The following is an 18269-nucleotide window of genomic DNA, read 5'->3' on the forward strand; positions in this document are numbered from 1 at the left end:
ATAACGAAAACGGCAAGTTTAGAAAAAATACAAAGCAACCTTCATTTTCCCCCTTCCTTGCCGTGCATGACGAAGCTAAAGAATATTGTAGAATAGCGATCCTATGGTTCACCTTTCAAGTTAACCTTGTGTTTGATAGCGATTTAATGACTGGTTAACAGGATTAAACTACAAAGTGGAATCCCTTTCGCGTTCGTGGAATTAAACGAGCTTGTTACACCAAATTTTCTCGACCTTCAGTGAATAACCCCTTTTGTCTCTTCGGAGTATCCTTTCTCCTTTGAACAGTCTCGAAGAGATTATCAAGTGAATAGAGGAAGAAAGAGTGGGCCAATCGAGGAAACAACTAAAGGCAACGAAGTGTATCAGTTTATTCCCTTTTGTTGGGAAAACAGCTTTTGTCGAGATTCCTTTTGATAAGGAAAACGTCCACGACAAGAACGAAGGATTTTCTCCGGAGGGCTATTATGTCATTAAAGTGGACTCCTCTAAATTTACTTTTAGAAACGAATGAAAGTTCCATGGAATTCGTCATTATAGTGAATATTCATGCCAAGCGAGGGAATCTTACAAAATGTTCAATATAATATCAATAACTTTCCTATGACTGAACCATTCGATATAGTGTTGAAACACAATTGAATAATAGCTATTCATATTTCCAGGGGGAGGTGGAGCTTTCAACACAACAGCACCCTAGAAGCAAGCTTAATCAAGATGGCGTCTGCAACAACGCTCGCTACGTGAAACCAGCTCCTGTTTAGCAACAGAATGTTTCTGCTTACGTTGGATTTATCTCGCTTTCGTGACGGATAACCAATATGGAATATTGAAAGGAATAAAATGGAGAAACTTGGCGAAAGGAAGAAGAGGGGAAAGGTAGGTTTTCACCCTTTAAGCTTGAAGAATGAATCCTGATACTGCATATTCAAATTTCGAGGAGTGTGCTTGTCGTGCATCGGATTGGGCTCGGGCTGGCTCCGGCGTACTATGCTATGGCGGTACGCTGGCGGTACCACTGTGGGCATCTGTGACAATGACATGTTACATACTTGTGTTGTGTCTCAGTTCAATCGCATTCTGCTCTACTCAAATAGAATCTAAGCACTTTCCGAGACGTGGTTCGCTTGTCGCTAGATCATAGATATGGTGTAGTAGTACGTAGGGCCTACTTTGATCGGGACGGTGAAGTGTTTTCCATGTTGCTTAAACCTTCGATTGACAGCAACTAATTTGCAGGTCACTCTTGATACTCGGCGCCTACCGCCTAGCATACCCTAGGCCACTTCATGATCATGAGCAACCGGTATTGGTAACCGGTCGGATGGATGACCATGGACATGGTATGGCAAGCTGCTAGAGACTCCTGTAGTTTGCTAGAGTTCTCTTTTGCAGCTTTTGATATTTAGTATTGTGTGGGTAGGATGGTCGTTGGTTTGCTACCACTGCAGTTAATACCTGTATTCATCTGTTTTTTGGGGGCCTCTGGAAAGACAATAGTCTTCCATGTATAGATTATTTAATGCCCTCCCACTAACCACTTTCAGCAACTAGCAAGTTTCCACTGTATGTCAAACTTGAGTACCTTGACTTCTTTATTGCAGTATTGACTGCTACTGTTTGAGAAAACTACATGTAGATTATCTACTCTGCAGAGTATACGAATCTGTTGTACTTCCTTGACAGGAATGCATCAACTTCTGACTGGAATCTGTTATTTGTTGTTTATGCTTCTACAGCTGACTTTGTTTATGACAATCATGTTCATGTGTTTGTTACCAGATTTGCTAATGGCACCTGACCTGTGAAATTCGTGAAAATATACCATGTTGTATACAGGTCATTGCCAAACTTCAATCAAGTTGCATGATCATAGGGAACAGTGATTATAGGGAACCTTCTGACACCTGATCAGGTTGCCTGCAAAACTGATAGAGCTTCTAGTGATAGCCTTTGTTTATCACCATCTTCCCCCACCCCCCCAAAAAGAAAACACACGCACATTCTCTCTAACACACACACACACACACATACAAAACAAAAAACAAAACCCGAAAGGCAATAAACAACCCCCCCCCCCAAAGAAAAAAAAAAAATCAATGAAAAGCAAAACATGGCATGGAAGATGTAGTATTTTTGACGCGACTGTATTATGACATGCCAATGTTAATTTCCAGAATGAAGTGAAGGGTGCTAGGCTAGTAGTCTTCATCATTGATGTATATCTAGATGATATGAATATTGAATTTTAAGTCTAGGTAGAAGGAAAGAACAAATTGTTAGCCAGAATATGTCATATGATTGTAAATTTACAAATTGTATGTCATTTTTAAATAGGTTGTGTCATTCTGTGTGAGTTTGAATGTCCTTTTGTCTTTCTAAAACCTATCACAAGACAATGTCTAAGTAGCCTTTTTAATGATAATATCGCAATCATGCCAGGGAAATTTATTGGAATGTTACTAACACTAACATGATGTCAAGAACTCTGTTCTGCAGTCATGTGACATCAAGATTAGCTTCTTACATCACATTGATTCACTGCACTATATATGTAATTGCTCAGGACTATTGTGTTTTGATAATACATGTACAACGTTGTATGCTCATCTGCTGTGTCTGAAAGGACTCACTTTGGTTTGGGTGATACACAGGAGCCACTGCATTACAGAGTCTGTCATGTCATGCATTGTGGGTGTACAAAGCAACTGAGATCTTCAGTTTACAAAATTGTATCCTATACAAGAGATACTTAAAAAAATGAAAGTGAACAAGGGAGCTGATGATTTTATTAAATTTACAGTATGTTAGCCTAATGTCTTCTTATTCACTATAAAATAAAAATTTATATGGAAAAAAAAAAGAGAGAAGAGATAAAAAATTTCCCCTTTAGCATTATTTTGTCCTTTCCCTTCAAACATTGCGACTTTCTGTATGGGGACCATAGTGGGATAAATTCCCCTCTCTTGTAACACTCAAAATGACAGCAATACATGAACCATATCAATGTGCCCACTGTTTTCAAGGAAGAGACAAGCCTCTTATTCTCTCCAGTATTAATCATCAGTTAGTTCATGTTGCAAGTTTGAGGCAATGTAATTCTACCGATTCTATCACGGCCACAGGAGACACTTGATTCCAACAGCTGCAGGGTCCTGTGGACATTGATTATTTGGAGTAGCTTTCAGTTACTCCTTCTGATATTCAATTATACAGAGTGAGTGTTAAATCAGAAAGTGCCTGTCAATCTGGTTTTAGCAGAGCAAGCTCAAGTGTGACAGGTTTGTGTTACATGTGTAGCACTATTTGTTTGAAGTTCTAGTATTCAAAAAGCGACAGAATATGGTGAAGTTTACTGGTCAGTGGAATGTAAACTTTTCCATTCGATGAGCATGGTGCAGATAAAAATAAGTCACGGATATATAATACAAGTAGTAGACCTACATTGAGTGTGTGTTTCAATTTTATAGTGTTGTATTATGATTTGCTGATTAAAAGTCTTTCTCAGACTTGACTGGCAAGTTTTGCCATCTTGCTGTGATTTCATCAGTTTTCTGTGGAACCACTAGTGACCTTTGCTATACTTTTAAGAGCAGAGGTTCAGTCAGTATTCAAAACCAGGACTTTCAATACAAGAATGCTGTTCTCACTTCGGAAGGCAGCTTCAAATAGAAAGAGCATCACATCCTTACATTATGTAGGCTTCCTTTGCCTGTTTGCGTTTGAAGTGGGTGCTAAGATTTCCCTCCAAGTAAACACAGTAGTGAAGGAAAAAGATAGGAATGCTTGAGTGTGCAAAGCGTGACAGCATCTAAACCTGCGACACAGGGCCCTGATCCAGAACTGCTCAGCAGTGCTTCTTATGGTGTACTGTAGCTGTCACTCCCGAATGAACTCTGCATGCCACTGGGAGGCCCAGTCACTATTGGTACAGTGTATTACAAAAAAAAACTAAACAAAACAAAACGAAAACGAAAACAGAGATAAGAAATGTAAATGTTTGACAGGGCTTCCTAAATAATTGTGATAGCCGATAGACAACTACTGGAGCTTGCTTGCTTGCTTGCTTGCTCTTCGGTCTGATGGGAGCAGAAGTAAAACAGTGTCTGGTGTTATGTAATAACAAATCTTCTGCAGGGTCCAGAGGTCATTGAGATCAGTTGGACCCCAAAATACATCAAGTATACTACATTAAGTACATGTATACCATTATGTGCATTTGTTTTTGTAGTAATATTTATGCATGTGTGCTTGCCTGTAGGCCCTACGGATGTGTAAGTGTTTTGGGATGGGGGGGGGGGGGGGGGAGGAGGCAAGGGAGGGAAAGGGATTAAAAACAGATGAGATGAATTATTCAGGTGCAAGACAGAATTATAAACAATGTATTTTATTCTTTGCTTGTCTCATTGTGGAATACAATATTTGTTTTCGAACCTTACTTTGATATCTGATTAATGGAATTACATGTGTACATTTAGTGGGGGGGGGGGGGGGGTATAGATTTGGAATTGTCAAGGAAAATGTTGATGTGTACACTTGAATGAGGGACACTTTCCCTTCCAGAATGGAGAAGTAAACCCTGTAACTTTGTGGTGGATAGAAGGCCTCGACTGTGCAGTATGTTTAATAATAATACAGAGTTGTGGGCAGACAGGCAGTAGGCCTACAGTATGTACACCATGCATGCGACACAGCCATTTTTTTTTTCTTTAATGTGCATTTTTTATTTTCAAATCGCAGCTCATCATGTAGTGAAGACAGATGTGTTCAGTATGATTTATTGTACCTGCTAATCGAGGGGAACAGCCTGACCCCCTCTATGTCACCTACAATTTGATTGTGCCGTCTCTGGTCCAGATATGTTCTGTGTGTATGTGTTTGTTTGTTTGTTTGTTTGTTTGTTTGTTTGTTTGTTTTTTTTTTTGGGGGGGTATTATTCTAGTTTTTATTGCTGTTTTGTTTGTTTGTTTGTTTGTTTTTTTATTGAGGGGGGGGGGTTCAATGATTGGCATGGGCCTCAAATAAAAATACTGTCATGTTGTTTTTCCAGTAGAATAATAATTTTTAAGGGAATATTCATAAACATTGCAGTAGATCATTCCCAAATGCCTTTCCCATTCTCAAATCCCATTGAATAGCACTGATAGCAGAGTAAAGAAAATAATTTTGCTCAAATCAGTGGTTGTGGGAATAAATGCCCAAGGGATTACATCTGTTGACAAAAATGAAGGAATTTCAAAGTGCAATTTCCATGTCAGCATTAAACATGAATATTATTATAGCATATTACTGTAAATATTTGTTTGTGAAGAACTTTCAGCAAATGCCATTATACTTGGTACATGTAGGCCTACAGTTGAATGTTTGGATTGATTTTTAAAATTGTGAGGGACCAGGAGGCTACTAATATGAATGATGAACACCCCGTCCTTTGTATCAGACAAGCTGCTTTCCATACGCACATGTACTGTACAATGTACATAACATTCACAAGGAGAGTGCTAAAGCCTCTTGGGAATACCAAAGTGCCATTTCATATGTATGCTCAAGAACACCAGCCATTCTTAGTTTCCACATGAGCAGGGTTGAACAAAAACAGTTTGGTCAGAACCAGACTTAACCACAAAATGGCATAGTATCACACCCACTGTAAGCCGCTCACCACTCAAACCCTATTTGCGATTGTGCACTAAGCATGCTGAATTTGCATATCGGAAGAATTTGTGCACATGAACGTATGCAGTTTTAGTTCTCTCTTTCTCTCCCACTTTCCTGGTGTCTCCCTGGCATACTGACTGTTCACTGTAGTCTTCTCAAGTGGTAACATTATCCACATTCCATCTTGCATTTGGTGGGGTCAAATATGAACCTTTCATTGCCCTCGTTCACCTGGAGGGACTCTTCAGATGTCTCCTCCCATGTTCCTCCGCCAGTAGTCCGACCCCACCCCTCTCCTACCCTCCTAACCTGTTTCCCTCAAACTAAAATGTAATGTGAATGTGTGATGCTTCACATCACACATGGGGATATGATTCGTCTTTTGATATTGTCCTGCGTAATGCTGCATGAATGTGATCTACCAGAGGCTCAGAAAATTGTTGGAGTTAGGCAGTGATGATCTACTGTGTATGAAGATGAGTTTTATAGACAAATACACAGGAGAACTAAAGCCATACAAACACAAGATAAGTTCCCATCAAAGACATACTGTAAAAGTGGACATTTTCGCATGACTAATTTTTCGCGCTCAGCCAGGTAAGAAGAGTTTCGCATGTTTTTAATTCCTTGGAATCAAGACATCAAGTACTGGAACATATGACAAGCAAAGATATTCACGCGCTTTTATTTTCGCGCTAGTTTCTGGTTGCGCGAAATGCACGAAAATTTCAACACCATGAAAATTTCCACTTTTACAGTAGATACAATACACATTGACAGTAGGTAGATAGTATAGATATAGATAAATACTACTTAGATAAATAGATAGATAGATATATGATAGATAGATAGAGGTCCGAGGGGAGAGAGAGAGAGAGAGAGAGAGAGGGTAGCAAACTTGCACCTTTTTAGGACAGATCCCCTCTGTCGCCCAATCAATCATCTTTAGCAGCATTAAGTTTGTGAAAAATGGCCATTCCACAAAGTGTGGAAGTTTCCACGCCAGGCGAGACTTGCGTACCACTTTCTTGATGGTTGGGTGCAGAAGACAAAAGATGTTTACAATGCTTGCTGACATTTAAGAGAAAAACTAGGGGCTGGCAGATAGCAATTGATGTTGAAGGGTTTGACTTCACTGCAGAGGTAGGAGACCCACGGAACGTCACATGTAAGGAGTGAGGTAATATTCAAAATAAGGGATAAATTGCACCTCGCGTCAGAATGAAAAAAAAACAACAAATGTACACTAGGGGAAATATAATGTTGTGGTTTTGCACTCTGGGAGATTTTGCCACATTTGCCTGCGTACTCTGACACTTTTTACACTTTGTAGCTAGTGAGGAAGCTGTGTTTATTGAACTTGATTCTGCCGAGTAATTTCAGGTGAGATGTTCATTCCTGTCAACAATCACCTGCCATTGGCTGTCGGCAAAATTACTCTTCCCTGAGTGACAAAGATTTATCATTACATTATGGAAAGGAGAGAACACCATCTCTCATTGAAGTGTTTAGATTAATATCGTATGTATGCACTGCTGTAATATTACTAAGTGCCAGTCTATGGCATAAAACATTGTGTGTCAGTGGGGCATTTTTGTTTTAACACAATACAAAGTGTGTTACAGGTTGTCAACTAGCAATAGTCTTCAGTGGAAGTTTGTCATCTACAAACACACTAAATAATGGGAAGTACCTTGTTTTGGACTTGTTTCATTCCGTCGGCTTGATTTTCAACTAGTTGACAAAATCTAATTTAAAAAAAAAATTTCTGCAATGGAGTGTTGCTATTTCAAAGGAAGAAAGGTGAGTGTGAAATTGCATACATGTACATTTAACAGTCATTCACATTTTGATATGATTTATGAACTATGGAACTGTATTTTGCAGTGTACATTATGTGCTTGTTGAAAATCTGACACTGGTATGAAATTTGAAAAAGATTTTACGTGTTTGTATTTAATTGATTATGCCAGTTGGAAAGTCACTAGTATGCAAGAATTTGCACGATTGAATAATACTCCATGATTGTTTCTTTTACTTGCCTGGTAATATTGGTACATTGTAGCATTCAAATGGAGTGATCATAGAATTTTGTTGCAGTTTGGAGCATAGAGGTTTCTTGAGCAACATGACATGACTTTCATGAATGGCTTCAGAGCTCTTCAAGACCTGACGGAAGTCATGTTTCAATATTAGATGTGCATGGTTTCCATTTTGGCTCTTTATAATGCCATATTATGAGAGATCAATGATGTGTGTATACCTGTGCATAATAACAACCGATCAAATTTTCTTCCGATGGTTGTCATAATGCTTGGTAAGAGCATATAGTGTAGAGCCAGATGGATTTCACATCCACGAAATTGTCTTGATAGACATTGGCAGCGAACTTCCTTATCGACATCTGGAGGAAGAGTGATAATGTTGTATCATGGAGCCATTAGAGGCACCCACAGTAGGGCTTTATAATATGGCAACGTAATTTGATTTTCTCGCAACCTGCTCTTGATGCGAAGACAACCACTGACTTAGCAGCCATCTGCGGCGATGTTCTTTTCGTGTGTCGCGAAGTGCCGTTGACTGATGTCTATTCAGGCTGTCTGTCACAGGAATCATCCCTCGTTTGGATGATTGCCTGTATGGTCCCAACCCCCAATGCCTCGGTACCTTTTGACAAATTGCTTCCTACATCATGCACGAACTCAAAGTATAAATAACATCCTGATGAGAAACCCAAGCAATAAGTCAGGAAATGGTCCCAGGTGCATATGTATGTAAACTGGGCAAAATGTGGTGAAATAAACCCTAGTTTTATATCAAAATAATACAGTACTGCACAGTCTGCTCCAACTGTCTCATTCAGCATGGAATGAAATGACACGTTGAATGAAGTTTTGCTGCATGCACATTTGATTACCTTGATCAGTCTCTGTGACGAAAAAAGAAAGACAGAAAAATAAATATGCCTGCAGGGATACGGCCTAACATTTGTTGAGGATGATTGATCAAGCAGTGAAAAATGCCCACTAGAAGTAGGTGTTTATGGACAAACCGCAAACAAACATTCTTTCTTCTGAGCTCACTGAGGACCATGCATGTTTATGGTCAGTTTTACAGTAAAGGGTGTAACTTTGATGTGGCAAGGGTCAAAAATTAAAGTTGTATTTCCATTTTTATTTTTGCCTTTATTTTATATAGGAATGTCTATATTTTCAATATTTTGTCATTCCAGAGCTTAATTCTTAGGCTAAATATGAAAAATGAAGTGACTATCATGGAATTTTAGATAAATTTAGGTAAAAACAACAAGAATGTTTTGGTCACCCACAGCAACCAAATGAAGATAAATGGTGGATGTAATGCAACTTTTCATTTGCTGTGAACATTTATTTGAAATATCAAAACACTTTTCCCCCAACAGATATTCGCTCTTGCAATTATTTGGATGTGAACTTCAAATTCCAAGGTAAAAATGGTACCTGACAAACTATTTTTAAGTTAAAAGAATGTTCTAGAAGCAAGAGCCACTCTAAACATAGCCCTAAATTATCTCTTGGTAACAAACATTTATCAACCCAAATCCCAAAGAAATTTGATTATTTTTGACAAAGTTGAAATTTTCAGACTTGTGAGTTTCGGAGGCTTCAGTTAACAAACTAGTGTGTTTCGGAGGCTTCAAAACTGCTAACACAAAGTTCTAGTCCTGTATTCACTTAAAATAATAAAACTACAGTAAGCAACTATCACTACATGCTAGAATAACAACAGGGCATCAATAAAATGTGAATAACAGTATACAGATGTACATTTTATGGCAGTGCATAATGTTTACCCTTCATACAAATTGTACTTGTTATTATAAGGACATTGGCTTCCACAAAAGTGAATAACAAACTGTACACTTTGAGCAATGCTCAGTTCGAATTTATGATATTACATGAGGCAATATGATTCTAAAGGAAACTGCAACAGTAGCAATAAAAGTACACTGATTAGGAACATCTTTCTTTTTTCTTTCTTTCTTTTTTGCGGCTTAAAGTTAGCAGCAACGCATGTTTCGGAGGCTTCATCATGACTGTTAACATGCAAAAATGGTCCATTTTAAGGTGATATGAAGTACATTAATGCAGCTGATTGTTTCCAAATAACTAACAATGTTGTAACATGAAAAATAGTATTTATTTGTATGCAGAAAAAAGACTTTCCAACATATATGTTAAGAGACAAAGAAAAATATTTTAAATCTTTATGCTCAGTTGTATACATACACTGTATTTGCATATCCATGACTTTGGCATTGCAGAACATGATTAGGCTACACACATGTACAGCTGTATGCATTTGTCAAACTTTTCATCATAATGCAGTAAGAATTACTTTCAGTGAGTAAGAACTGTAGCTATAGACTTAATGCAAAGATTATGTTTGCTTGCTTTATAAGTGCAGTTTGTGGGATGTATATTGACATAAACCACCCATCATAATGATTGTTTTATATACATGTGAAATCAATTTCAACTGTTGATGAGAAAGGGATAGAAAATAGACTATGTGATGGCATGATGGTTAGATTACAACATAGCATTGTAAAATATAGAAAGGGGAAAAAAGGCTTATAAACATTCTTTTGCATATGGACCATGCCTGATATCCCCAACTATAGCTATCAAATGCAGTGATCATGGTCATAGAACAGCAATCTTAAACACCGATCAGCCATTCCATGTAAGGGTCATCATCAAACTGTCATCATCAAAATAGAGTTGGAATTATAATCAATATATTGGTGATATTATCATGGAGCTCAATAGAAATTGAAATGGTCAAGATCCCATTCATCTTTTTGAATCGCCTGTTGAAAAGAAATGTACCCCTACCCTACCCATGACTGTGTATGAATTTGAATTAAAAAAATGTTGACCAAATGTATAGTTCCCTATAATATATGATAGTTAGAATTTTACTTTCTTTTTCTGTGGTATACAAGTCACCCCTATTTCATATCATTTTATTTTTATTTTTTTTATTCTTCAAGGCTTCTTTTTTTATAGTTATTTTATAAAATTCCAGTTTGTGTGACTCCTGTGACAGCTAGGAGGCCTGCTTTTGAAGGTACGCATTGAGAAATTGCTAACAGAACTTTTACTGTTTCTAAAAATGACAACCTTTTTAGCAAAAAATTAAAAAGCAGCAAATGTGTTTAAATATTTAAGTTTGTTAGAAACCCACAAGTTTGTTTTAAATAGTATATAAACCCACAGACTACAGTTTTAACCATTTGAATTTCAAAATAGTTAGGGGCTTGTAACTTTTTCCAGAAAAGCCAGGACTAAACAGATTATAAAGATTTCAATCATTTCAATATTGTTCTTCATGAACATAACTTCTCCAGTCACCCACCCATGTAAACTACATGTAACCCATGGCAACAGGCTATTTATAAGTAGAGGTCTATATGTCATTTATAAACAATCCTATCCCAACCATTACTGTCCATTTACTGCACTGAGAACTACAATGGTTGTACATCCGCAAACATGTCATAGCGTCTCACACATGTATGCGAAGAGATGTTTCGTAACACAAGTTACATTTTGTTTAATCAAAAATAGTCAAGTGGTCACTGCCAGCATGATAAAGTATGGAAAATATGGTATAGTATCAAGATTGTGTTGCACCTTACATGCATCAGATCTGACATACAGATTGATATGAAAACCTGTCTGAATGAAGTAATCAAATGTCAAAATTCCAAAACAGTACCCTGTGATCCAAGTCACACCACAGAAATGATAATCTGCAAGATGTTAGCTATTTTCAAATCCTATCACAAATTTATTGATTAATTACTTTCCTCCAAATAAGTATTGGAAATGAAAGCCAAAGAACTTGTTAAGAAATGGAAAGCTGAAAAAGTCAAGATTTTAGTATGGCAAAAAACAAATGCCATGTGAGTAACAATGGAATGGATTTGTCAGTGGGTTATATAAAATGGACATGTAAAAGATTGTGTTTCGAAACTATTACACTCAGATGATAGTGAGTCGAAAGTGTAAAAATCCAAAAAGTATTTCCCACCATTTGCTCTTGATCATGCATAAAAGATACAACCTTAAATTCAAAAGTAATATATTTCTTAGTTAAGTGTATGCTTCCCTCTTGAATAACCATCTATTAAAGTCCTTGAATCTTCAGGACAGGAATAGTGTTCAGTTCTTTAAAAAATAGTGTATTTAACACTAAATAATCAAGTAATTGTTTGGTCTTCATTAACGAAGTCTAACCAGTCAAAAGAGTGATGCAAATATGGTCACAACACTTCAACTTCTCTCAAGAGTAAAAATGAGTTATCCAACTTAAGAACATTGATGTATCCACAACTACTTGCTTTGTTGCACTACTGTTGCATGATGTGGGCTTGCACGCAAGCTGGAAGTCACTTTCATTACTCACAATATCTAGCCTGTTCCATTGTTTCAAAAGGAAACCTACAAAATAAATGCTTTTCATACATTTAAACAACTATCTACACCTTGCTTGAGGAATCATTAAGTCTCATTCAGTCCAAACAGTTATTTGATAGACTTAGAATTACAAAATTGTAATCAAAACATTCCATTTACATGCTGTTAACATAAAATGAAGCCTCCGAAACATCTGGAAAATCAATTTGGTATGCCGTATGTTTTTATGAAAATCATGTATGTTATGTAGAAAGTGATGGGTAAATTGTGTCTTTTTTGGTTGATATACACTGTTTAAACATATTTGTGGGGCAACATCCTCATCTGCTAATATCTTATTGCTGAGTGAAAAGATGAGTTATGTGTGACACGTCTGCACTATAAGAAAAATAGGTAAATCGTATAGTAAATCTATATTGGTGAGTAAACAAAGCAGCCAGAAAACTGAATGTGATAAAATATCTTTAGATATGTCATAAGCGATCATTGGGTGGGTGAACAATAAATCTAATTTGATTTTGTCCTGAGAAAATCACAAAAATGCAGTGTTAACATCCTTTTGAAGCCTCCGAAACCACTTTTTCTCTATAAAGTGTATTAGCTCAAAAAATTATTGCAGTATCATAATGTTTTTATTATTTTTGTTGTCTGTCCATGTCTGTTGATGATTTCATGGCATGATTTGGGGCAGACACTCAAAGAATTTATCAGAAATGTCAAATTAGATGTTTTTACTGTTTCGGAGGCTTCAATGCATCTCGGAGGCTTCATGTGTTAACGGAAAATTTGTATTGTCTCCTATTTTCAGAGAGTTTGGCGGATCTTAACTATTTTTGGTCTATTAGGTTAGGGCCCCATATCCTACATTTTGACATATAGATTAGGTTGCTTCTCTTATCTATATTCATATTATTTGACTAAACACTTTGTTTCGGAGGCTTCAAAACTGCTAACGGAAATTTCACTTGATGGAATAAAATTATCACAAAATTTCAAATAGCCCTAGAATCAAGTAAGCTTTGATGTAAGTCTAAAGTTTAGCTGTACCTTACTATTTTCAGCATAAAAGAAAGTAACCAAAACACATCCACTGATCATTACTGTCCATCAAAGTTTGTAAACAATTGTTAACGGAAAATGAAGCCTCCGAAACCTCAAATTTGAAGTCATAGTATTCTAAAATAAAGGGCCAGATACAAACCAAACTAATTTGGTCATTTCAATTGACCATACAACTATGCTTTTAACATAAAAAATTAGATCTCTGCAGTTGCTGTAGAAAATTATTAACATTTCAAAAATGTTATATAAATTTCAATGCAACAAAATAGTCATTTTTAGGGTACATATGTGACTGTCAAAACAAAACGCATCAATACCTGGACCTGATTATGCTACCCAAGGTGGCTACTCATAAGGTGACTCACATGGGAAAAAATCTTTGAGATCTGTAAATCTATGTGTTCAGGGTGGGCGAAAAGGCTAAAAATTGAAAGTTACACCCTTTACCGTAAAACTGACCTTATGTGCTCACAAATATCTAGGCTGTTTCATAGACAATGCACTGTTATAGGTGAAATTATTTACAGTGTAGGAGGAATTGCAGTCGTAAAGGGAGCCATAAAGTGTTTGGAATAAATAATTCTGAATGGGAACAGTAGCACAAATACAGAAAATCAGTGAAAATATGTGCATCATTAGACTGGTCACTGATCTTGAAGTTGTATTAATGTCAATGAAAATATTAATTTAATCTGAAGTTTACCCTTAGGACACCGTCGTGGGTAAATAGCAGTTTTTCCTCTTTGCCGTGTCAGATGATTTACTATGTAGCACCTCTGTTTGAAGATCTTGTGTGCAGTATAATGGTGTAATTGGCAGTGGATGTGATAGATGATATTCAGTGGACCACAATTTTCTTATGGTTACACGTACATCCTGTATCCTTTGTCAATTATCACACTACATTACAATGAGGACGTCACATACAGTTGTACATACATGTACAGTGTATGTGAGTAATACTGTATTTGCGATTTGACATAGAGACTGTCATAAGTGCACTTTTAATGCCTGTCTTTTTACAATATTTTCACATATTCGCGGCCCAACAGTGATGTGTGAAATTCGCAAAAAATTACACCCTTGCAAAATTAATAGCTTTTGCAGTAAGTTATACATGTGTATAATGATAGGGTGTATTTTTTTCTATTTGCAATGAAATTCCTCCTATGGAAGACTGCTTTCCTTTGACAAATTTGTGCCCAGTCATTTGTACTTCACAGTTAGGAAATGATTTTGCTCTAATGGATGCATTAGACAAGCAAAGTTTTAAGATAGTTTGCTCAAAAGCTATTGGAACTCAGATGAGAGCACCGAATACAGAGTAGATGCATACTTGGTGTTTTTGTGTGTTTATGTATTACGATTTACATTGTATGTGGATCAGCACCCACGGAACAAAAAGAATTCTACAACTTCTATATGTATGAACACTTTGCATTTTGGCATAAACTCAGTATATAACACCACACATGCCCTCTTTTGATGATATCTTGTTTACTCTCTTCATAACAGGATTGAATGATTGTTAGCTCCAAAAGTATTGATTGTGTATCGTCATTCATATGGGGGACGGTATGAAAGGTGTGTGGTTGTTCCCGCTCCGAAAGGACCAGCACACACAAGTTTTAACTTTTATCTGACAGGCCATCTCGGAAATCTTCTATCAAGCTCTGTGGACTTTAGGTCCCAAAAGTCACGATCGATAAGAGCGGCAGAATGGATGAGCCGCCGAATCGCACCATGTTTCGTTTGGCACCGATGGAGCTTGTGCCGGAGCTGCTGCTGGCTTTACAAACATCGATTGTCGGAAATTTGGGGCATTTGTCGGTTTTTGCCCCCGCGCCCCCGAGTCGAACAAGCTCTCTTTCTGCCGGTCTACACACATCAACGCCCTCCTAATACCCTCCCAATGCTTCCTTCTCTCTTTCATCCCAACCATTGTCGTCCCTCGTCCATGGAGACAGGAGCTCCCAGATTGACACTCCCCACAGGTGTCCTCACGGCGACCCTTGACCCCCAGTGTGTCGGCCATTCAGGCAGCCCCCCTCATCTTGTAGCAACACCCCAGCGACTCATTCACATAGCCAAGGCAAAAGAGCCAGTTGCACTTTTTTTGAGTCTCAAAATCAATTAATTGCTAATCCTCTATGGAACTGAAGTTCATAGATATAACCTCTTTTGCTTTTCATATGACACAATTTTGTGAAGTACAACAAAGCATCCCTGAATAGTTGACAGGCAGCTTGGGTCTATAACACACTTGGCTCAACAAAGTCACAGCAGTTCTCTGATTTGCGCCATTTGTTGACCGAACAATTTCATCGCGGGATGCAGGCCCACCACATGCAGGGCGATTCTGGGTGCAGCCCAACGCTGTGCAAATATTTTTCACTGTTCAGCCTCATTAGGAGAGAAGGAAATATTGTATAAAAATACTAAAATTATACAGGAAAATGAAATCCTGCAATCCAGTGACACTGCACCTTTTGCTATACCCAATTTTAAAGTGTACTCTTTGTACAATTGTATGCTGGATACTCATAGCATGCATCGTAATCAGAGTTCAGGTCCATAACAAGATTTTCTGTGGATGGGATTGTATATTTTTTATTATTATTATTTTTTTTAAATCCATGGAGAACGTACTAGATGTACATTGTGTACAGTGTATTTAAAAATGCTGTGTGTTAAATACTGCTTCTGTAGGGATTTGTTCAGGGTTTTGTTTCGGATAAGTTAGGTTATAGGTCTTTTGTCTTAGTTTCTTTGTTTCATCCATTTTCAATGTTTATCAGTCGATCGATCATATAATTTCTTGTATTACGTGTGGGGGGAATGCAGCCTACAAGCTCAGCTTTTTAGCATTCCTCCCCATTTCCAACATTTTCCTATACCTACAAGTTTTCTGTAAATTTATCCTTTACTTTGTATGATGAAATTTATGCACTGTATTCAATTTTTGTAATATATTTATATGTTTTTGTTGGAAATGAAAAATAAATGAACGAATGAAAAAAAAAGAACTTTATAACAGCTGTACTTGTACTTTCATGCAAACAGAAGGATATGATAAAAAACACAGCGTACTCTGGGTCAGCCTCTGCAAATATTTTGTGAATCACAATGGACAACCCTCATGTCAGGTATATTTCGTAAAGATAGTTTTCTTGCTTTTGTATCTTTTTTTTTTATTATGGAAGTTAAAAATCTGACTCCTAAGCAGAAATCATACTTTATATAGAAAGTATAGTGTATATTTAATATTATTAGCTCTGAAGTATGCAAATTACTTTAAAATCAGATGAAATCAAAATGATGAAAATACAGTACGATATATATTTTTTTGTTCTTGAAAAATGATAGCATCCTCGAAAAGCATCTAGGCTATTAAAAGGTAATCTGGCACATAGGTTGGAATTTCTACTCCAGGTAAAATTTGCCTTGTCTATAAATAACAGCATGCACAGTAGCTACATGTTGGACATCATCTGATAATGGTGATCATAAATGTCAATGAAGAGACAATTAGCCTGAGTTATGATACTTTTAGCTTTGTAGTGATATGGCATGTGTCCACTGTCAAAAGGTTATCTAGTGCGTATTTTATTGCACTAAAGATTTATCCTGCTCTCCGATTCCCCCCCCCCCCATTATGACTTGGTATGTACGCAATGCATACATTGTATTGCACTTGAATGGGACACAATTTGCTACCTCTAAGATGCATGTTCAATACTCCTTTGAACTTTGTTTTATTCATTCTACATAAGAACATTTTCCTGCAAGTTAATTCATTAGAGTCTATATTATGAAACAGTGTTGAAAAGAAAACACTCAAAGAAGGCAATGAATTCACTGTATAAAAACAAGGATTCATGCTCAAGAGTCAGTGTATGCATTATGCTGAAAGGTGAACAAATTACAGTGTACAATTTAGATACACTGTAAAATACAAATGACTGCGTATATAAAAACAAACTTGCAGGCTACTACAGCATACAATAGTTGCTTCTGCAGACGTGTGTGCAATGAATAGTAACAACAAGAAACACATTTGAAGCAGTTGATAAGAACATAATTTGCATTTGATCAGTAAATACTTGAAGTCATGTAATATTTGAATTATGATTACTTGTCCCCACTTGAAAAACGGAGATGCCATTGACTGGCTTGTTAAGTAAATACTACTAGATGAAATGATAAGTACTGGATGATAGGAAATTTTTTTTCTTTGTTTGTTTTTCCCAAATGAAATGTGTTTCATACTGAAAGAGGATTTTATATACATGTACAAACTTGTAAGTGAGGACAGAATAGGAGCAGTATGTGTAATTCTCAACATTCTATCCAACTGATGCATGAAATACATATTGTTATCAAACAGGGTTTTTTGTTCTGTGTATGTTTGTTTGCTTTTTGCTTGACAGAAGTTGAGCACACCGGTAATCAAGTACTTCAGTTGAGGTTTCCCTTTTCTTTACATTACTATCTCTTGACTTGCTTGTATCGATATGTTCCTTCAATGTGGAATAATTGTAAACTTTCAAAGTAGGATTAAATCAATAGCAACTGTGCTTGCTTGAAGGAATGAAAGACTGTTTAATATTGTGGTGGCTCTGGACAGTAAAGATTTTGTGTTGCACATGTCAATACTGGTTGCAATTATGACCATGTAGCTCAGATTTAGTGCATAGTATACAATGCTTCAGTTGGTGGAATGGTGTCTGTAAGAAAAGAAGTGAGTGAGTAGGCTAAGACTGGAAAGGTAATGGTCTAGTGGACATACAAGTGTACATCCAGATGTGAAGGAAAGAGAGGGAAAAGATAGAGATGGATGGATAGATATATGGATAGATAGATGGTGGGGGACAGGATAGAGAGACATGCAATACCAGATGGAGAGAAGATGTGGAAAAAAATGTGGAAGAAACGAAGGATAGACAGGTGATTGATTGATAGATGGATATCAAAATTCATCTTCTTTAAGAGAGAAGAATGAATGAATTTAATATGAATAGACAAGTGGATGGATAGCTATAGATAGATCAAGCGATCTGCAAATTGAGGTACCCAGTGTGTGAA

At 36.9% G+C, this 18269-nt stretch overlaps 1 protein-coding gene across 1 annotated transcript in view; it reads left to right on the forward strand.

Annotated features, from left to right (window-relative positions):
* Window positions 1–728: 728 nt before the first annotated feature.
* LOC139710971 (uncharacterized) overlaps window positions 729–18269 on the forward strand; it is a 40988-nt gene continuing 23447 nt past the window's right edge. Inside the window, exon 1 of the mRNA XM_071622888.1 lies at window positions 729–879. Within this exon, the coding sequence (XP_071478989.1) occupies window positions 844–879 (36 nt within the window). The 5' untranslated portion in view covers window positions 729–843. The remainder of the gene's footprint in view (window positions 880–18269) is intronic.

The sequence above is a fragment of the Diadema antillarum genome, unplaced genomic scaffold, assembly GCF_040938485.1.
Source record: "Diadema antillarum isolate AM-2024a unplaced genomic scaffold, OU_Dant_1.0 seq00001596_RagTag, whole genome shotgun sequence".
Lineage (NCBI taxonomy): Eukaryota > Metazoa > Echinodermata > Echinoidea > Diadematoida > Diadematidae > Diadema > Diadema antillarum.